This window comes from Podarcis vaucheri (genome assembly GCF_965113315.1).
Source record: "Podarcis vaucheri genome assembly, chromosome: 10".
Taxonomy (NCBI): domain Eukaryota; kingdom Metazoa; phylum Chordata; class Lepidosauria; order Squamata; family Lacertidae; genus Podarcis; species Podarcis vaucheri.
The window spans coordinates 50939396-50961351 of NC_138748.1; the positions used below are offsets into that span (position 1 = coordinate 50939396).

Sequence of the window (21956 nt, forward strand, 5' to 3'; positions counted from 1 at the left end):
TCCCAGGTCCTGGTCTGACACTCTAACTGCTGCACCACACTGGCTCTCCAATGCTAATGCTCTTATTAAATCTCTAAGTTTTCCCTTTGCCAAATTTGCTTTAAAGTTCACTTTTGTCAAAAGCACCAGGGGTCCTCCTAACACATGGTACATGGCAACCAACTCTCACAGTAAATAGGAGGTGGGAGAGGAACAGTGTGGACCTGGTGGGTGAAGCAGAATGGGAAATTTCCCAAAACAGGCCAAACAGGCCATGCTTCAGGATTTTACTGGGAAACTCTGATGCAGTCTCTCTCTCTCTTTTACTTCTTTGGCAGGTGAAGATGCACACTGTGTCCTACATTCATCTCTTCTACTTTGGCCTGTGTTTGCTTACATTAACCAGCTCCTCTGCTGCTGCTGCCCCGGAGACACTTTGTGGTGCTGAGCTGGTTGATGCTCTTCAATTTGTCTGCGGAGAAAGAGGATTTTATTTCAGTAAGTTTGAACATTTGCTACCATTTCCCTCATACAATCAGTTCTAATCCCCTCTCCCTTCGTTTTTCATGGGGATACAGTTATTTGAGGCTTGCGTATGCATAGTTCTAGCAAACCATGCACAAAATGTGGCTTACTCTACTGAACCCCAGAGCTCTTCAAAATCTAAAGGTCAAGCAAAGCACAATATTTGGTCTAAGTTCAGCATCTTCCCTCTGCCCTCCACTCCCAGCAACAGGGCTGGATTTAGGTTTGATGAGCTACTGAAGGTAATGGGGCCCTTTATATGTCCAGCTGTCCTTCGTCAACAACAAATTGTTGCTTTTTTGTGTTGAATATATGCTATATGGTAATTTATGGACCTAAAGCCATTTGCACATAACAAAATATGTATTTTATCAAAGTAATTGTTGAACTGAAATACAATTAATACGGTGTTTTTCTTTACATTTTTTTTGGGGGGGGCCAAGAGAGTGGGGCCCTAAGCTATAGCTTGTTTAGCTTATACGTAAATCTGGCACTGCCCAGCAACCTTCAACACAATTATTTCCCTCATCCTCCTGTTGTATTTGCTAGGATTCCCACCCCCACCCCACCCCCACCTCCGGTAGAACATGTTGCATCTGGCAACTCTTGAGAAGTGCAGTACAGCACTTTTAAGCAAGTGACAAAGAGGGTTCCACACTGCATTGCCAAACTCGCTTTACTACAGCATCTGGTCTGAGCGGTTGTATGAATTGACGTTTATTGAAGTGGGAAGTGTGGGAGACAGGAAATGACTGCATAAAGCAACTGCTAGGGGATGAGTGTTTTGCATTGATCAGTCCTTGCTATTGCCTTGGCTTCAATAAGTTTGGGTAGCAGGGATAGGAAGATATCTGCACTGGCCTCTAGAAAGCTAGGTGATCATGTGACTGCATGGATAAAGGCCATTGCTTGGCCGGAGAAGAGCACTAGAGTAGCTAAGTGGCTTCTCCTCTCTGATCCTTAAGGTGAATTCAGCTAATATCTATAAGAGTTTCGGTCTTTGATTAAAAGGATTTGCCCTTGGTTATCAATAGTGGATCAGTTGCAGAGTAGTGATATTTAGCAGTTAGGAAGCTACGACATATGTCAGGGTACAGTGTAAATGCAGCACACACAATGCTTCCATTCCAGAGGCAGTGTGTATATGCAAAGTCATATATAGCCTGTGTCCCCACTGCTTTCCTCGATTTCTTTGTTCATTTGTTCTCTGTTGCTCCAGAGGGCTGGGCTTGAACCCATCGGTGGAAATGGCAAGGAAACTGATTTGGATTAAACATTAGAAGAGACTTCCTAGTGATAAGGGTTATTTGACAGTGGAACACTGGACTGCCTTGGGAGGTGAAGGGCTCTGCTTTGCTGGAAATATTTAAGCTGAGGCTGGACAAGCATTGTAGTTGCATCCTGCACTGCGGATATGGCATTGAGCAGGGAGTTGGACAAGGGTCACATCCATGCCGTGCATTTAAAGTACTCTTATACTCTTTAACAGTCATGAAGAATCCTGAGAATTGTAGCTTTTAAGGTTGCTGGGACTTATAGCTCTGTGATGTTGATACACTTCACAAACTGCACTTTTCAGGTTTCTTTGAAGGGTGCCATGACTGTTAAAGTGGCATAAGAGTGCTTTAGATGTACGGTGTGGGTTGTGACAAGATTGTGACACACACACACACACACACACACTGTACACACACACACAAGCCACTGCATTAGAAATAAAAAAGCATTACTCTTTGTGGGGAGGTTAAAACTGAAGCCCAAGCAATGGATATTTTACTCTCAGGGAGAATACCCAAGTAGAAAACTCTTGTCTAACTTTAGGGGGTTCTTTATAATGTTTGGCCTCACTTCTGAGGTCTGTCTCAGTTGCCACCACAGGAATCAATGTGATAACTGAAAAGGTAGAAGGTGTGTTCCTGATGCCGAGTTAAATCAATTTCACATCACTGGTATGCTAAGTATGAGTAAGTCAAAACTAAGTGTTGAATTACTGGCTCAAAATGAGTAATGTGACAAGGTTTGAAATCTTAGCAATGGGATAATAGACAAAAACGTTACTTGATTTGTGCTCCTGGGGTGCTGAAATCTTTCTGTAAATGTACCCAAATAGAGAAAGAGAGAGCAATGGCAGCCTCATTCCTATGTGTGATGTACAGTGGTATCTCTGGTTACAAACGCTTTTGGTTACAAACGCTTTGGGTTACGAACTCCACTAACCAGGAAGTATCTGCTCCTGGTTGCGAACTTTGCCCCAGGATGAGAATGAAAATCGCGTGCCGGAGGTGTGCGTGCAGCAGGAGACCCCATTAGCGAAAGCGGGCCTCAGGATAAGACCAGTTTCAGATTTAGAATGGACCTCTGGAACAAATTAAGTTCATAACCAGAGGTAGCACTGTACAGTTACAACTCCCCTTGTGTACTCTTTTGAAGTGTATATTAGATGAAAAATAAAAGCACTGGAGATTGCTATGCTATTATAACTCAGACATACATCCCCACACCACCTGTTTTGAAACTCCACACATTTTGGGGATTAAAATATTAACAATTTATTTCATTATTAATCACCTGAGTGCCACATTCATCCTAGCCCAACCATCCAGGGCCACATGCAAATTTGATAGACCTGCCTATAAATGCAAACTCAATCAAATTTCTCTTCCTCCCTTGATGGGAGTTGTATTCCAGGAACATTGGGAAGGGCACAGATTTCCCTGCACCAAGCCACTGACATATGAATGAAACCTATACGTATTCTATCTCTATAGACGGCCATGATATTCAATCTTTTAACCAGTGTTCAAGCATTAAGCACCTGGGAAGTTTGAGTCATTGCAATGGACATAATAGTTTCTGGACTGAATGTCCGGGAGACTGAAGTTCTCTGTTTCTTCACAGAGCAAGTCTAGCTGCATGGGCTGTGGGCAATGCCAGTGCAAGCTTCTACCCACCATTCCACCAATGGGCCTTAACCCTGACACAGAGGGGCAATCTCTAGGGGCGAGATGTCAGTTCATTCTACATGCTGATTTTGTTCTTTAGCTTCTCTGCCAACAATGCCAACAAGTGTACTCATTAATTAGTGCTTATTTTGTTGGTAGGGGTTTGGGTTTTTGGGGGAGGGGAGAGGTTGTGACGTAGACATAGGTCCATTGTCCACTAGATGGAATCCTGCAGTTGGGGGTGTATCACCTTATGGCTGCCAGCTATAAAATTAATGTTCCATGTAAGGTCAGGTCCAGTAGTTACTGCTTGGGTGGAAGTTCTCCAAGGAAAACAAGCTGCTCAGGAAATGCTTATTCAGTTGACCTTACTTTGCCATCTGAGTCAGTCCATGCTCAGGGTTAGAGAAAGGCCATCATTTGGCTGACAAAGAGACATCCTAGCCACTGGAGAGAGAAAAATCCAGTACTGTGGTTTTTCAAGTATACAAGTAAGGCTACCTTTAGGAAAGCTGAATTTTATCTTTTCCCTCTGTGTGCCTGACATTGCAAATGGGATATGGTACTCTTTCTTCTGGTTCCTTTATCGTAGCCTTTTCCTCCCCATTTCCTGACCCACGCCACTTATAAAAACATTCATGGAAATATCACTGATCTGCACTCCCCCCCCCCCCCGCAGTCCCGTATCATAAAATTCAGCTCCCAAATATAATTTTTTTGCTAGGGTAGGCAGAGATCCTGAAAATGATTGTATCTGGTGTCAAAACGAAGAGAGACGGAATTCTACCTACTAATTAAGCACACTGGACAATCTACTCCCATTCTACTGATAAAGCTGGTCTTGGCAGGAACCACATTCTGATAACACTGAGAATATGAGATGGCACTAAGCCCTTGAGGATGTGAGGGTTTCAGCACACGTTTCTTTCTTTTGTTAATATATAGCTTCTAAATCATTACCCACCCAGAGGTCTTGGGATAAGGTGGGCTAGAAATAAAAATGGATCTTCTCTTAGAGGGCTCTTGCAATCAGATCTCAGGTGGCACTGCAGCAAATTTTATGGTGCTCCGTATTTTTTTAATGCAAAAAAAGAAAAGAAAAAAAACCCACTTACCACTATTTCACGATATTTTCCACTCACATCCATTGCTCCCCTGAACTGCTGCTGCTTTTGAGCCATTTCTTTTCTTCTACTTGAAACGACTGTGTTTCAAAGAGCAGGGGAATTCTCCCTGGCCAGAGTTCTAGATTGCGTTTTGAGTCTACATGAGTAAGGATGGCTCCCTGGTACAGGAGTTCAGTTCCCAATGTGTGTGGAGTGACAAGTACTGCAACAATGGCACCAGTGCCCATCAGTTCCTCCTTCTTACCCCATTGGAATTTCATGAAAAGATTCAGGGATTCCTGAACAGGACTTCAGTTTAGCCCTGTTAAATTTGTGATGAGCTGATTCACATCAAAAGACTGTTTTGAAATGAAACTATTGCCATTCATTGATGTGCATACACACCTGAGTTTCAACCCCATGGGATTGCAGTGGGATGAAGGACAGTTTAACAATGAGGTAAATGAAAGAAATTAAAACAATGGAAGAATCAAGTTTCCCTTTTTTTAAAAAAAAAGCAACATTAATGTATGGAGTTGTTTTTTGTATAATAATAATAATAATCAGTATCAGCATCATTTTTTTAAAACCCACAGGCATTCCCCTCCCCACCCATTTTTAGTGCCCCCTGACAAGGATTGCTGAAAATGGGGGTCACTTTTTCAGTGATGTAAAAATGTTGATAAAACTCGGTCTCATATATTAACTATATTTTCATTTAAGCACTTTGCAAAGTTTAAAGCTACAATAGAAAAGGTATGGCTTAGATTTAATACCTGTCAGGTTTTGCCACTGATTTGTACAGAGACATTGGACTGGTTCAGATAGGGTTTATGAGAATTCGCATACCCTCCCCCTGGGTTTGCTTGCTCCCCCTCCTCCTGCTGCTTCCTCCTGTGGTATGACCTTAAGGAAGAGTTCAAAAGCTTTCCTTTCTGTTTTAGATTAAACATAAATTATCATAGTGACTGAATCCCGGCAAACGGTGGTAAATCTTAACTTTAGTGAGTTGAAATAAGCCAAACCATAGTTTTATTTATTTGAGTATTATTAGTTTATGAAGCTGTCTTGTTTCAACTAACCATAGTTAATATTAGCAACAGTTAAGGTGTCAGATGACACACTATACAGCAATTAATCTAATAAAACCGCTTCTGATGCCATTCTTATGAGAAAGGAGGGAGAGGAGGGAATGGCATTTGAGCCCAAGGCTCGTTGATGTATGTTCTCCTTGCGCCAATCATACAGTACTACCTGTGCTACCTGTAACCTATAATGTTACCTAAGTCATGATGAATCATAACTTCCATGAGAATTCTGACACATGAAAGGTTGCGGATGTGTTGCGGATGTGTTGTGGAAAGCCTTGCTTCTGCTATGAAAGGTGGAAAGGCTGTAAAAAAGAGGGGGAGATCTAATTTTGTGCAATATTCTTATTCTTATTTACATTTTTATACCACCCTTCATCCATAGATCTCAGGCCAGTTCACAACATAAAAATACAATATAAAAACACAAAATGCATAATAAAAACAAAAACAAACCAATAACCCCCCCAATCTATTTAAAAGGGCATCAGGTGTTAATCAGCCAAAGGCCTAGTTGAAGAACATTTTTGCCTGGCGCCTAAAGGTGTATAACACAGGTTCCAGCTGAACTTTCCTGGGGACAGCATTCCACAAACAGGGAGCCACTGCATGAAAGGCCTGTTCTTGTGTTGCCACCCTCTGATTTTGTCATGGAGGAGGCACACGAAGAACCACCTCACATTTTGATTGCAGGGTCCAGGTAGGTTCATATGAAGTTGCATTGAATTATATTTTCTCAGTTTCATTGTTATATCTATGGCACTCTGTCTGCTAAGGGACGGTTTAAAATATTAAGCAGCATATAAATATATTAAATAAAAAACAAACCAATTGCTTTGCTGTAACCATGGATGGGGTACGCGGGTGGCGCTGTGGGTTAAACCACAGAGCCCAGGACTTGCCGATCAGAATGTTGGCAATTCGAATTCCCGCAATGGGGTGAGCTCCCGTTGCTTGGTCCCTGCTCCTGCCAACCTAGCAGTTCGAAAACACGTCAAAGTGCAAGTAGATAAGTAGGTACCACTCCAGTAGGAAGGTAAACAGCGTTTCCGTGTGCTGCTCTGGTTCACCAGAAGCGGCTTAGTTGTGCTGGCCACATGACCTGGAAGCTATACGCCTGCTCCCTCAGCCAAGAAAGCGAGATGAGCGCCGCAACCCCAGAGTCGGGCATGACTGGACCTAATGGTCAGGGGTCCCTTTACCTTTACCTTTAACCATGGATGAGGAGCCTGGGGCTCTCTAGTTATTGTTGTATTCCAGCTACCATCAACCCTGTCCATTGGCCATTCTGGATGGTGACAGTTAGCGTCCCACAACATCTAGAGGCCAACGGAATTCCAATCTCTGGTGTAAACACCTTTTTAAAAATCTGAGAAATTCACCTGCTCCCCCAAACCTCCTGAACATTCTCCCCCTTCATGGGAGTGAAGCAGAGGCGTAGGAAGGGGGTGCGGTGGGTGTGGTTCACCCAGGGTGTCACGACTGAGGGGGGGTGACAAAATGGCAGATGAGTGAGCGGCACACCTTGCGCTGGGCGGCAGCCATTCTTCTGACCTGGCGGCCAAGAGCAGCCCTCCTCAATCATGGTGAGGTGCACCCAGCAGCTCCATTGCTGAGTCATGTCTGACCTGGCTGAGGAGAGTGAGCAGCAGCTTCCCTGTCCCTCTCCTACTCTGAACTGTGGCTTGTAGGAGGACACCCTCTGTGCCCCGCGCCCCTCAGGAGCACACCCGCCCTGGGCAGCACGGGCATATGCTCCACCACTGGGGTGAAGGCCCCATTAAAGAGCAAGAAAGATCATCTCAACACTAGATACTTAGCAGTAAAGATTCACAACACCCCAGCAGGAGACTGAACTGTGGACCCTAGGAATCTGGGTGGAGTTGACACCTTTGATTACTTCCCCACATGTTTAGATCCTGAAGGGATGGCTGTTGCTGGACTGCAAATTCTATCTTTTTTGTCCACTGGTCATGCTGGCTAGGGCTGATTGGAGTTGTAGTTCTATACATCCAGAGGGCTCATTGGCTACCTGTGGTGTAGGCAATATAATGCTAGATATAATGGTCAGGCCAGATCTAAGACAGCTTCCTATGTCCCCGTATTATTCTCATACTATAGACTATGGCTAAGACAGTAGCAGCTTGTTTAAGGCCACCTGGTAAGACGCAAGACTTCAAGCAGAGACTACTTATTCCATGGTTCAGCCTCTTAGCCTCTATGGCACTGAAAGACTTGATTTATATGTAAACCTACACAACTAAAGAGAAAGGAATATTACTTACACACAGAGAGAGAGAGAGGAGAGAGAGAGAGAGAGAGAGAGAGAGAGAGAGAGAGAGAGAGTTGAGAAAATTATCCAAAGATACAACAGGCAGGGTGAATCAAAGAAATATGTAAAATGCAGAAGGAAAACTTGGCCATGAGCAGCTAGGTGATAAAGGACAAGTCATATTTCACTGAGTAAAGCAATCTCAAACCGGTTGCCAAGTAGCATCAGACGTTTCCAAGTTGTCTCTCTCTTCTCTCTTTGAACAGCATTCCATTTTGCTGCTAAAACAACGTGCTTGGTCGCCCAAATTCCATGGCATGGTGAAATTGTGGCTTTCCAAGCTCACAATAAGATGCTTGACAACCAGTACAAAGCTTTGTATCTTAGCCTGTTGGCCCCTGGGGCCCAAACAGCTGGAAAATTACCTGAAATCTTATGTCTTTTTCAGAAGGAACCACAGGTATTCAAGACAGGATTTTGACGTTTGTGCTCTTTATTATTTCCTCTCTTATAATCATGCTACAGATCTATAACTGATGCACTAGATTTGACCCAGCAGGGTGCGTGGCTAGCAAGCATGCAAATAATTAACAAGTCAGGGTTAAAAAAAAAGGAATTAAACATAAAGCTGGTATATAAAATGGATCCTGGGATCCAAAGTAGGATAAGAGGGAATGCTCAACTAATCTGTTCAGAATAGCAAGCTGTCTCTTGCTCTCCTCAAATTTAACTCTGAAATACTCACTGAATTTAACTCAGAAATTATCTTCTCTCATACACAGCTCTCCAACCCTCAGGGATAACTCAATTTTACGAGCTTGAAAAAATGAACTCCCCATCAGCCTCTCACATACTCTAAAACACACCCTTGCTTTCTCTTCCTTGGTGATCAGTGGGGTAAATAGTGGGACAAGGAGAGGAAGGAGATTTGTCCTCTTTTCTTCTCATGTGATGTTTTAGCAATAGCACAATTTCAGAAGCCTACAGACATTTGCCATGACAAAGAGGCTGAGCAGTAAGGAGCAACCCTTTTTCTCCCTATGTGCTTCCGCTATGAATTGTCATGTGTGAGAAACAAGGAGGGCTTTGGGAGACAGTGAAGGGCTGGTATGGAAGGGAAATTGGGAATTCTTCTCTAGCTCAGATTTTGATCCTAGCTGGAGAAGGATTGAAGCAAGAATTAAAAGCTCACTTCGCGTTTGAGGCTGGCTTTTACAAACTCTGGGTTTTTAGCGGAGCCTGGCTCAAGAGAATTTTGCAAGCAACTCTGTAGATTTCACCTGACTGCGACAAATTATAATAGCTGATTCTCTTTTCCTAGTATTTTGCATGTGATCAAAATAGCACTCTTTTAAAATAGCCAGTTGTAGGAAGGGGCCTTCACGTGTTTCGCTTTTGTGTTCTGCCTCTTATCTCAAGAACTCAAGCAGCATACTCAGCTTTTACAGTATGTTGTCCTCAGAACAACCATGGGAGGTACACTAGGCAGAGAAATGGTTCAAGGCCACCAGTGAACTTGAAGGTTCAGAGCGAATTTGAGCCCAGGTCTATGCTCAACATTCCCTCCACCTTACCAGGAAATACCAACTTCATCAAGAGGTGTGGGGAGAGATGATCCCAGTCAAGTTATTCACAGACCAGAGCCTCTGCCCTCCCACTGTTCACCCAGATGTAGCAGTTTAGCTAGGGAAAATTCATTCCACTAAGAAAGGTGCTTGCCAGGTTAGAAACATTACTTTCTAAAGATGACGTCTTACCATTCCATTTCTAGAGGAAGATAATAATTTTCTCACAAATCTATAAAGGAAATAACACATTTTTATCATTAATTTGTTTTTTCAAGGTCTTGTTACCATTTCCCCATAAAATAACATCTCTTGCTCCACCCATGATGAATCCTATTGACCAATCTGGGGAAACGGTGGAAAGTCAGCAACATAGTATGTAGTTACTTGTAAGAAAGGGGGCAATAGTCCTTTGGAAAGTGGGTCAGAAGCAAATTAATGAATACTTGATTCATTCATTCAACAAACCTAGCGTAAATCTAAAAGCAACCATAGAAGTTTTCATTTTTACAAAATGAAATGCATTTTTCCAGTTACAAAAGTCATCTGTGTGCTTAAAGCAAATCTTCTGAGGCATTGCTGGCTTTAAAAATGAAAATCACAAGTTGGAGTTAAAGACTTGGCACTGAGCAGGAAGAATGATCTAACACATGCTTCCTTGAACAGAAAAAGGAATTTCATAAAAGAACTGGGCAGATTTTGGTTTCTCTGATATTCAGCACTCGGCACTGCCTGAATCCATCCATGACGTCATTTGACTGTTGGCTTTCTTGTCAACAAGACCATAAAAATCCCTAATAATTATGACTGACCTCCTCCAAACTTTGATATTTTGATTCTCTATTCAAATCCATTGAAAGTAGCTAATATAATGACACCAGTTTTATGTTGCTCAGATTAACACACTTCCTTACTTACCATCCTTGAAACTTTTAATTGGGTTCGTCCCCGTTCCCAGCATCAAGGTGTCTCCCCTATACCCATGATGCAATAGGCATCAGTATTTGAGGAACAGAGGGATCCATTGTGTCTTCTATGAGATATTTTATTGCCTAAAGCAAAAGACAAGATGGGGCTCACCACCCCATTCCATATACAGAAGCTTTTGTCAGTTGAATCTTACTTCAGTATTTGTAATGGGATGGCATCCTCCACTATACCCTAGGCCAGGCCTGTCCAAAGTCTGCCTCAGGGGCCCTAATCTGGGCTGCTGGTTGGTTTAATCCAGCCCCCATGGCAGTTTATTTCCTGGGGTAAAATCCTAAAGAAACCTCAGCAACAACTTCAACCCTAAAAAAAGGTCAACACGTTTGGTCGGCCCTTACGGCCCTTCACTTCATCAAATGTGTCCCTCTTTGAAAAGATACCACTGCCCTAGGCCATGGGTTAGTTTAAGGGGGCAATGGCATGTTGTGCAGCATACACAGCTCTGCCCTCTAACAAATGGGAATGGCCAGAGGGCCTCCCCTGCTGCCCATCATCATCTAAAAATTATCCACATGTACCTTCATCTAAAAATTATCCACATGTATGCTGCTTGAAACAATGCAGCGTATGTTTGTTTGTTTGTTTTGCTTTTGACCATACAAAATTTCAGGAAAGAAAGAAAAGTGGATCTTGTTTATGCTGGAACTGATGACCCTTTAAGAATACTGAATCGGTAGGACTCTTGAGTTTGTCAGCATGTCCCAAAGCCTGACTGAGCAAGAATTCCGGTAATGAGAGCCACCATTACACTTTTCCAGTAGTATCCAGGAAGAAAGTTTATATGGAGGAATTTGAACCTTGCAGAGAAGAAAAACAAAAAAGACCAGCAAGAGGCAATGTTGTGGTCATGTAGACTTGCATTTATCGCTGCTTTTTCTCAACCATTTCTCATTTATTTTGTTTAAATAGTCTTCTTGAGGCAGTGTTGGTGGTCACTTTTTGAATCTGAAAGTAAGGTGAAGTAAGGTGGAGGAGGGACCTCAGTACAAGTTCTTGGGGTTATTTACATGTGTGCATGTCATGAAGTCTGGCAGAAATATATAAATTATAATGGCAATTTTCTGTGAGGGGTAGTGGCTGAGCAACAAGATTTAAAGACTGTATGTCAGGTGAAAATAGTTAAAAGGTACGAGAGAGGGACTGAGTTACTTAAGATTAGACTCCTTAACCATCATTTGTTGCGCTGAGTGTGTCACCCATGCCTTATTTAGTGTCATGGATCAGTGCTGCCCTTGCAGCCACTTGGAGCTTGAAACAATCTCTCATGTTCACCTACTGTGGACATTATCAAAGGGTTAGAGAACACATAATGTATCACCTTATTAGGAGGTGGCCTTAGAGACTCTTTTGAGTGCCTTCCTTGAGGAATCCAATAAATCTGTTACTGAACAGGTGGCAATGTCTCCGAATGCTGTGGTATTTATTAGACCTGCTGTGATGGTTAGCTCCTAGTTTTGTCGCCCTAAATAATAATGGGTTCCACTGAGGCTGTGATTTTTGTACTGGTTCATATTTTGTGCTTTGTTTAATGGTCAGTCAGCCGTAATAAACATTTGATTGATTGATAGTGTCATGTTGGCAAAAGTTACTTAAAGAAGCACTTGGCAAGCTCAGCCCTGGTTCTGGCATGACTAACCCCGTTCACTTTTTTCACAGGACCTTAAATACCAAGACAGCCTTGACTTGCTTTACTTTCTGGCATATTCTATTATGTAATCAGCCAAAACCTTTGCACATGATCTCCTCTATTTGTCCTGATTTTATTAATGGCTTTGCAATATTTGACCAGGGGTAGCAAGAGTCATTCAGACATATCATACAGTCAACCAAGACCGCACAGTCTCTTAATTAAAACCTTTTGCTCAACATGTTGAAACATATAAGGCAACTTACATAGCAACTCCAATCCAGAGCCTGGTTAACATGGACTTCGCGCGCTGTGAAATATATAGTGTACAGTAGATTGTGTCCTGCCTCTGGGCCTTTTTCACACCTTATAATTTTTAATATAAATTTTATATTACATGCTGAGATGTAATATCATGAACTGTGAATGTTTGAAAACATATGTTTTGTTTGGAGACACCCATTAGAGAGATTATCCAAGGTTCTTTGAGTAGTCACATGGTAGGAAATCTGATTTTATTGCCATCTTGTGTGTGAAATGGCCTGCCTGGCTACCAGGCTTTACAACACATCTGTGTCTGCTGGTACTTCACCGTCTTAAAAGAGTTGGACAGTGGCTCCTCTGTGAGGGTTTACTGAAGAGATATAAAGGAACAGGAATGAAGTGTTTGTGGTATGATTTAGAATTGTCGGCATTTAGTTTAAGTAAATAATAATAATAATAATAATTTATTATTTATACCCCGCCCATCTGGCTGGGTTTCCCCAGCCACTCTGGGCGGCTTCCAGAAGAATATTAAAATACTGTGATACATCAAACATTAAAAGCTTCCCTAAACAGGGCTGCCTTCAGATGTCTTCTAAAAGTCTGGTAGTTGTTGTTCTCTTTGACATCTGGTGGGAGGGCGTTCCACAGGGAGGGCGCCACTACCGAGAAGGCCCTCTGCCTGGTTCCCTGTAACTTGGCTTCTCGCAGTGAGGGAACTGCCAGAAGGCCCTCAGCACTGGACTTCAGTGTCTGGGCAGAACGATGGGGGTGGAGACGCTCCTTCAGGTATACTGGACCGAGGCCGTTTAGGGCTTTAAAGGTCAGCACCAACACTTTGAATTGTGCTCGGAAACGTACTGGGAGCCAATGTAGGTCTTTCAAGACCGGTGTTATATGGTCTCGGCGGCCGCTCCCAGTCACCAGTCTGGCTGCTGCATTCTGGATTAGTTGTAGTTTCCGGGTCACCTTCAAAGGTAGCCCCACGTAGAGCGCATTGCAGTAGTCCAAGCGGGAGATAACCAGAGCATGCACCACTCTGGCGAGGCAGTCCGCGGGCAGATAGGGTCTCAGCCTACGTACCAGATGGAGCTGGTACACAGCTGCCCTGGACACGGATTTAACCTGTGCCTCCATGGACAGCTGTGAGTCCAAAATGACTCCCAGGCTGCGCACCCGGTCCTTCAGGGGCACAGTTACCCCATTCAGGACCAGGGAATCCTCCACACCTGCCCGCCTCCTGTCCCCCAGAAACAGTACTTCTGTCTTGTCAGGATTCAATCTCAATCTGTTTGCCGCCATCCATCCTCCAACCGCCTCCAGACACTCACACAGGACCGTCACCGCCTTCACTGGTTCTGATTTGAAAGAGAGGTAGAGCTGGGTATCATCCGCATACTGATGAACACCCAGCCCAAACCCCCTGATGATCTCTCCCAGCGGCTGCATGTAGATGTTGAAAAGCATGGGGGAGAGGACAGAACCCTGAGGCACCCCACAAGTGAGAGCCCAGGGGTCTGAACACTCATCCCCCACCACCACTTTCTGAACACTGCCCAGGAGGAAGGAGCGGAACCACTGTATGACAGTACCCCCAGCTCCCAGCCCCTCAAGACGGTCCAGAAGGATGTTATGGTCGATGGTATCAAACGCCGCTGAGAGATCCAGCAGAACTAGGAAACAGCTCTCACCTTTGTCCCTAGCCCGCCGGAGATCATCAACCAGTGCGACCAAGGCAGTTTCAGTCCCGTGATGAGGCCTGAATCACGACTGGAAGGGATTCAAATGGTCCGCTTCTTCCAGGCGTGCCTGGAGTTGTTCAGCAACCACTCGCTCAATCACCTTGCCCAAGAATGGAAGATTTGAGACTGGGTGATAGTTGGCCATCGTGGCCGCATCTAAAGATGGCTTTTTAAGAAGCAGTTTAATAACCGCCTCTTTCAGCGGGTCTGGGAAGGCTCCCTCACGGAGGGAAGCATTCACCACCCCACGAAGCCCATCGCCCAGCCCTTCCCGGCTAGCTTTTATAAGCCAGGATGGGCAAGATCAAGGAGACAGGTGGTTGGTTTCACTCGTCCAAGCAGCCTGTCCACATCCTCGGAGGTAACAGATTGGAGTTGATCCCACGCAATTTGACTAGACAGGACTATAGCACTCTCCCGCCCCAGCCCTGCTTCCACGGTGGCATCTACCTCTTCCCAAATCTGAGCGACTTTATCTGCAAAAAAACTAACAAAGGTCCCATCTGCACTATACTTCTAAATCAGTATCATCACCTTAAACAATCATGACTTCCTCCAAGGAATCCTGAGAACTGTAGTTTGTTAAGGGTGCTGAGGAGACCCCTATTCCCTTCACAGAGACACAATCCCCAGGGCTCTCTGGGAATTGGAATTTGTTGTTAAGCCACTCTTGGAATTGTAACTGAAGCAGAACCAGCATGGTTTCTTGCAAGGTCAAGTCGGGTCACACTAACCTATTAGAGTTCTTTGAAAGTGTCAACAAGCATATCGATAGAGGTGGTCCTGTAGACTTTCAATAATACTTTGACAATTGCATTTGCCATTTTACTGTCCATTCACCCAGTATGGAGAGATCTTTTTGCAGCTCCTTGCAATCTCATTTTGCTTTAACCATCCTGAACAATTTGGTATCATTAGCAAACTTGGCTGTATCACCGCTCAGCCCTAAGATAGTTTTTGAACAAGTTATAAAACGCAGGTCCCAATAGCAATCATTGGGTGACTCCACTTTTTTCAGTCAGGAGAATTATCCAGTTATTCCCACTCTGTGCTTCCTGTTACTGAACCAGTCCCTGAACCACAAAAGGATCTCACCTCTTTTTCTATGATTGCTAAGCTTCCTCAGAAGTCTTTCGTGAGGTACTTTCCCTGTAAGCAAGTGTGAAGTGATGCACATTGGGCCCAAAGCCCTAATTTCACATATACACTCATGAAGTCTGAACTGACAGTGTCTTGCCAGGAACAAGAACCTATAGCCGTGCTGGGTAGCTCAGTTCAGACATTGACCGAGTGTGCGCCAGCCGTGAAAAAAGTGAATTCTATGCTAGGGGTCATTAGGAAAGAAATTGAAAATAAAACTGTCAGGATCATAATGCCTTTATACAAATCTATGGTGCAAGTGCACTTGGAATACTGTGTTCATTTCTGGCTACCTCATATCTCCTCAGAAAGGATATTGTAGAGTTGGAAAAGGTTTGGAAAAAGGGCAGCCAAAATGATCAAGGGGATGGACCAATTCCCCATGTGGGAAGGTTACAACCTTTGGAGCTTTCTCGTTTAGAATAAAGGCAAGTATGGAGGGACATGACAGAAGTGCATGGTTAGGAGAAAGTGGATAGATGTTTTCCTCCCTTTCGTGTTAATACGAAAGTTGTGCTCATTCAATGATGCAGGAGATTCAGGACAAACAAAAGGAAACACTTCTTCATGCATCAAGCAATTGTTTTATGAAACTCACTGCCACAAGATTTGGTGATGGACAATATCCTGAAGGCTGTAAAATGGGATTGGACAGATAACATGAAAAATAAGGCTGTTAGTGGTTACTGGTCACAATGGCTTTATGTAGCCTTGAGGTTCATAGATCGTTTGCACCAAAATATCAGCTGCTGGCAGCCTTGCTTATAGCCTTCCCAGAGGCATTTGGTTGGCCACTGCAGGAATCAGGATGCTGAACCAGCCACACTGCTGGTCTGATTCACAACGGCTTTTGTTACATCCTAATTATGTCCCAGTAAGCTTCCCCTTGCTTTTCTGGCTTTCAGCAGGCCCACAAGCATCTCATACTCAGCAGGGTCCCACCCCCACCCTCGGCTGCAAGCTATTCTGTGGAAGCTAGCTCACTTCACCCTAATTGAGGAGCCATCAATGTTCCCCTTCCCCCCCATAGCTCTTTTGTCACATCTCTCCTGGACTGGCTTCAAGCATTATTTTGAGGACAATTTCCCACATGTGCATCATGCCAATGAGGTTTACTGTTATTCATTATCCTGACATTTATTCTTTTCACATAAAGGCTTCCTTGGATTTTTTGTTGTTGTTGTTGATTTATGTTTTATTGTTTTATTGTATGTTTGCTTATGAAAGCCAGTGTGGTGTAGTGGTTAAAAGCGGTAGTCTCGTAATCTGGGGAACCGGGTTCGCGTCTCCGCTCCTCCACATGCAGCTGCTGGGTGACCTTGGGCCAGTCGCACTTCTTTGAAGTCTCTCAGCCCCACTCACCTCACAGAGTGTTTGTTGTGGGGGAGGAAGGGAAAGGAGAATGTTAGCCGCTTTGAGACTCCTTCGGGTAGTGATAAAGCAGGATATCAAATCCAAACTCTTCTTCTTCTCTTCAATGTGATTAGGCAACTGTGTTCACTGCTTCAGCCCCTGCATGTTAATGGAAAGCTAAATGTTGCATCTATTTTATTTTCAATTTAGCATGGTCAAAATTATTATCTCAAAAGCCCTTTAAATCGAGTTATAACATCTCACTTCTGCATCCCTTAAATTGCTGAATTATGATTCAACAGGCTTCATAGAAGAGCCTGATTCCTCCCTCCTCCCCTTTACATATTTCAAGTTTTATGTTTCTTTCCATTAAAGTTTCCAACCTTTCTCAGACGTATTTAGTTTGGCGAAAGGAGTAATGTTGAGTCATGGAAAAGATTTGAGAATGAGCTACTGAAAATGTATCTAATTTCTCTTTGTGTAATTTAGGAGCAGGCAATGGATAAGTGGGTAGAATCACAAAGTAACAAGTGGTTGTTGGGGGGGGGGGTTCGGTCTTCAACCCTACTTAAATTTGATGGCCCAAATGTAGCCTTTCAAAAATCTCTAGGCTAGTGCTTCATTTTCTCTAAATTAGATAGTGTGTGTATGTTCTTTAAACACCAAGGGATTAAATTCTCTTGTTTTTGATAGGGGTGATGTTGCCACTGCTTAAGCTGTATCTCAAACTCTGCATTTCAGTGTGACATCAGTGCCATGCTTGGAGTAGGTCCCACTGTGTTCAGAAAGGCTTTCTTCTGAGTATACATGCATAGCATGGGGCTGCACAGTGTCAGTCTTAAGCGCACTTTGGAAATCAGTGGGATTCCCTTCTGAGTTAACATAGTAAAGTGGTTTCTGTCTCTTGCAATCAGAATGACAGAACCTCTTGCAGAATTCCTCAGACCAGTCCAATGTATTTGGGGGTGTCTAGAAATGGAGCTCAACATTTTTGTGGATTCAGGACTGTAAGCCCAACAATTTTTGGCAGTTCTAGGGTGCAATCACTGTCTATTCACCTCATTTAAAAATGAGGCGAAAGAAGCCTCAGGCTTGTCTGTTGTCTGTTGCTTGTCTGCCAATTAGCCCTAAAGCATCTTCCTACAACACGCACTGGGTTCTCTCACTGCGAGAAGTGAAGTTACAGGGAATTAGGCAGAGGGTCTTCTCGGCAGTGTCACCTCCCTGTGGAACACCCTCTCATCAGATGTCAAGGAGATAAAGAACTACACAAGTTTTAGAAAACATCAGAAGGCAGACCTATATCGTGAAGTTTTTAAAGTTTGAAAGCAGCTCAGAGTGGCTGGGGAAACCCAGCAAGATGGGCAGGGTATAAATAATAAAATTATTATTAATATTATTATTAATTATTATTATTACTACTACTACTCAGGATTCACCTGTAAACATGTTTTCTTAGTTCAGTTTTCATCAGTGGATTGATATTTACTTATTTATGCCTATTTCTAAGCTGCCTTTCAGGGAGGATTTTTTTTAAAAAAAAAAGAAATTTAAAACATCAGAAACATGTTTTGTCATGATTGATGTCTTTGTCTAATGCAGAGGTGGAAAACCCCATAATGGCCCCATATGTTGTTGGACCCCTGCACCCCAATAGTTTCTACCAGCATGGCCAATGATTAGGGAGAATGGGAACATCTGGCAACATCTGGAGGCTGCATGGTCCCCTTCCCTGGTCTAATGTCGTACTGAAAATATTTTATATTCACTTATGTGGCAATCCTTTAGACCAAAAGTCATTTTATTGTCATATTATATGGCTCTTCCCCCAACCCCAATGATCTTCAGGACAACAACCTATCTACAACACAAAATGGCCACAGCACCTTCACACAACTACAGTTTCTTAAGATTCCTTTGGGAAACCTAAACTTGTTCAAACCTGGTTTAGGATAGTAGTAGATGTGATCCATAATAATAGGCCCTACATAAAGAGTCCTGTTGTGGTCGTGTCCTGCTCGAAGGCTTCCAACAGGCCACTGTGAGAATAGGATTCAGGGGTCTTCTTGAATGAAAGCAAGTGAGTTCATCACTATGTGGAAGACAGACAGCTGACTGAAGTAAACAAAAAGCTGGTTGAGGATACTGTTTCACTGAAGCTTAAGCCAAGTCAAGAGTGCAAAGTCTCTCAGACTGCTGCCTTTCCGTTTTACTTTTTCCTTTGAGGTAATATACAACTGCTCCAAGGATAACCCCACTGCCTGACCTCCTCTGAACTGGAAACTGGAAATGCTAATTGCTGTGGTTGCAATTTCCAAACCAGTGGTGTGGGCCAGAAATTGTACTTATTTAGGCCCATCTTCCCATTTTGTAATAGTTATGTTCTTCAAAAATGACAGAAAATGAGAGAGATTTGTGTCAGCAATGACAGTAAATAAGTACGCAGTCCCTTTACTTTACATGCCTTTGCAATTCATATCTCATTGGGGCCATTTTGGACCTAGAAGAAGAAGAAGAGTTTGGATTTGATATCCCGCCTTTCACTCCCCTTCAGGAGTCTCAAAGCGGCTAACAATCTCCTTTCCCTTCCTCCCCCACAACAAACACTCTGTGAGGTGAGTGGGGCTGAGAGACTTCAAAGAAGTGTGACTGGCCCAAGGTCACCCAGCAGCTGCATGTGGAGGAGCGGAGACGCGAACCCGGTTTCCCAGATTACGTGACTACCGCTCTTAACCACTACACCACACTGGCTCTTTTGTTCTCTTATCACTAAAGTATCTTATCACTAAAGTCCTCATTGGTACCCTAGACTTTCAGTTAGAGTAATGAAAACTCATGCCACATGTATTGATATATATTACCTGTGTTCCTGGCTGGGTCTTATATACCTTGATGAAGTGCTGTGATAATTGTACCACTGAGTTAATTGTAATCCTATGCTCCACTGTGGTGTAGGGTCAGAGAAGAAGTAAATAGAGGGAAAGGCTGGAGAAACCCTTTGTGAGGAAAGGTTACAAAAGACAGCAGGGGGGGGGGCATGATAAAGATACCCAGTGTGAAGAAACTGGATAGATATTTTTTCTCTGTTTCTCATAATGCAAGACTGTGGAGAACAGACAAAAGACATTCTCACAGTGCATAGTTAAACTAAGGAATTTGCTGCCACAATATGCAATGGTGGGCCACCAACTTAGATGGCTTAAAAGGGGAGTTAGAAAAAAATCACAAAGGATAAATCTATCAGTAGATACTAGTCATGATATCTATATGTCATATCCAGCACCAAGTTGGCAGCTATGGGGAACAGGAATCTGAACTAGGTAGGTCTTTGGTCTGATCCTCTTAAGTTATCTCTTGAGAAACTCCATTTTCCACAAGAGACTTTTAACTTACACCACCTTTTGTTACAGGTATAATGTTATACCACCATCAGGGATAGAACCAGCTACTAAGCAAACATGAACACCTGTGTTGAGAACAACACCCATTGCACCCCTTCAAATGCACTTACCTCTGCTAAATTTTTATCCTTTTACTGCAGGACACCCACAGTCGTAGTCTGCACAAGTGTTAGCCATCACTGCAGAGGGCTCACAACACTGGTGCATTTTTCCCCATAGGGAAACCGCTGGTGCAAGGGAGTTTAGGAGCAATTCTATCATAGATGGATATCCTGTGCCAGGTCCTGCTAATTTTGTGTTTTTTATACATAACTGTACAAAATAAATGCTCTTTTAGTCTTTAGCTATGCATTGTGGCATTATTTTACTGTTGTATTATTATTTAGTACTCTATATTAAATTTGTATACTGCTCTATACCCGTAGATCTCAGAGTGGTCCAGAACATATAATATGTTGCAGTAATCTAACTTAGAGGTTACCAGAGCATGGACATCAGTAGTTAGGTTTTCCCTGTCCAGATAAGGGCACAGCTGGGCCACCAGCTGAAGTTGATGGAAGCAGTGGCGTAGCGTGGGGGGTGCAGGGGGGGCCAGCCGCACCGGGCGCATCATCTGGGGGTTAGGGTTAGGGGGCGCAAATCCACGGGTTAGGGGGCGCAAATCCACAGGTTAGGGGGCGCAAATTACTTGCCTTGCCCCGGGGACTGACAAGCCACGCTACGCCACTGGATGGAAGGCACTCCACGCCACTGAGGCCACCTGAGCATCAAGTGACAGCAAAGTATCAATGAGTGCCCCCAAGCTACGTACCCACTCCTTCAGAGGGAGTTTAACCCCATCAAGAGCAGGCAACTTCCCAGCCATCTGGTCTAGGGAACCGCCCACTAACAGTGCCTCAGTCTTATCTGGATAGAGCTTCAGTTTGTTGGCTCTCATCCAGTCCATTATTTGAAGTAAGATGACAGTCCAGAACATCCACTGCCTCCCATGCAGGAGAAAGAAGTAGAGCTGTGTGTCATCAGCATATTGCTGACAATATACTGCAAACCTCTGGATAACCCCCACTCATTTAGATGTTAAACAGCATGGGGGATAAAATCGAATGCTGTGAACCCCACATTGAAGGCTCCATGGGGCTGAAAAGACTCCCCAAGCAACAGCCCTGGGGAAAGTCCACCCAAGTAGGACTGGAACCACCGCAAAGCGGTGCCACCCACTGAGATTGCAGCTCCAGAAGGATACTATGGTTCATGGTACTAAAAGCTGCTAAGAGGTCGAGGAGAATTAACAGGGAAACATTGTCTCTCCTCACAGAGGTCATTATACAGGGTGACCAAAGCAGTTTCTGTGCCAAAACCAGGCCTAATCCTGATTGTAAATAACTGGTTCAAATAATATTTTGGTGAAAATTATAGTGCCATCTTCTACTGTGTGGTGTGTGGCTTTTCTTTGATTTCCGAAAGCTCTGATTATTGCTTTCACGAAAGTGGCTGTACATTTCTCCTGTTACTAAAGTCCTGATGAACAAACAAGGGCGATACCAGGAAGTTTTATGTGTTTGATTCAAATGCATGTCTTCCCAAAGATCATTGATGATTCAAAACAGATGAATCTTAAAGATGTCAAAACAGATTTAAATTTTAAAATAAATCCAATTTGATGGCACTATTAGCAATCAAGTAATAGACGACAGATTTTTATTTCAAATCATTCTTTTTTTTTAGATTATGACACAAGCAGAGGCCACCCAGTTTAAATAAAAACAGGGGGTGTAATTCCCAAAAATGCAACTGCCGTGGTACCTCGGATAACATATGCTTCAGGTTACATACGCTTCAGGTTACAGACTCCGCTAACCCAGAAATAGTACCTCGGGTTAAGAACTTTGCTTCAGGATGAGAACAGAAATCGCACAGTGGCAGTGCGGCAGCAGGGGGAGGCCCCATTAGCTAAAGTGCTGCTTC

The 21956-nt window shown here is 43.5% G+C and overlaps 1 protein-coding gene and 1 long non-coding RNA gene across 7 annotated transcripts in view; one reads left to right on the forward strand and one right to left on the reverse strand.

Annotated features, from left to right (window-relative positions):
- The window catches only part of LOC309542119, an 87934-nt gene that overhangs the window by 18124 nt on the left and 47854 nt on the right, over positions 1-21956 (reverse strand). Inside the window, exons 1-3 of one of the 2 annotated variants that reach the window (XR_014224095.1) lie at positions 7531-7861; positions 5835-5945; positions 377-451 (exon numbers count right to left, since the gene is read on the reverse strand). This is a non-coding gene — a long non-coding RNA (uncharacterized lncRNA). Of the gene's footprint in view, positions 1-376; positions 452-5834; positions 5946-7530; positions 7862-21956 lie in introns of those variants that run through there. The other variant, XR_014224094.1, reaches the window with a different exon arrangement.
- The window catches only part of IGF1 (insulin like growth factor 1), a 68206-nt gene that overhangs the window by 8944 nt on the left and 37306 nt on the right, over positions 1-21956 (forward strand). For all 5 annotated transcript variants that reach the window (XM_082240667.1, XM_082240668.1, XM_082240669.1 and 2 more), the window contains exon 2: positions 318-477. In XM_082240667.1, the coding sequence (XP_082096793.1) occupies positions 318-477 (160 nt within the window). The remainder of the gene's footprint in view (positions 1-317; positions 478-21956) is intronic.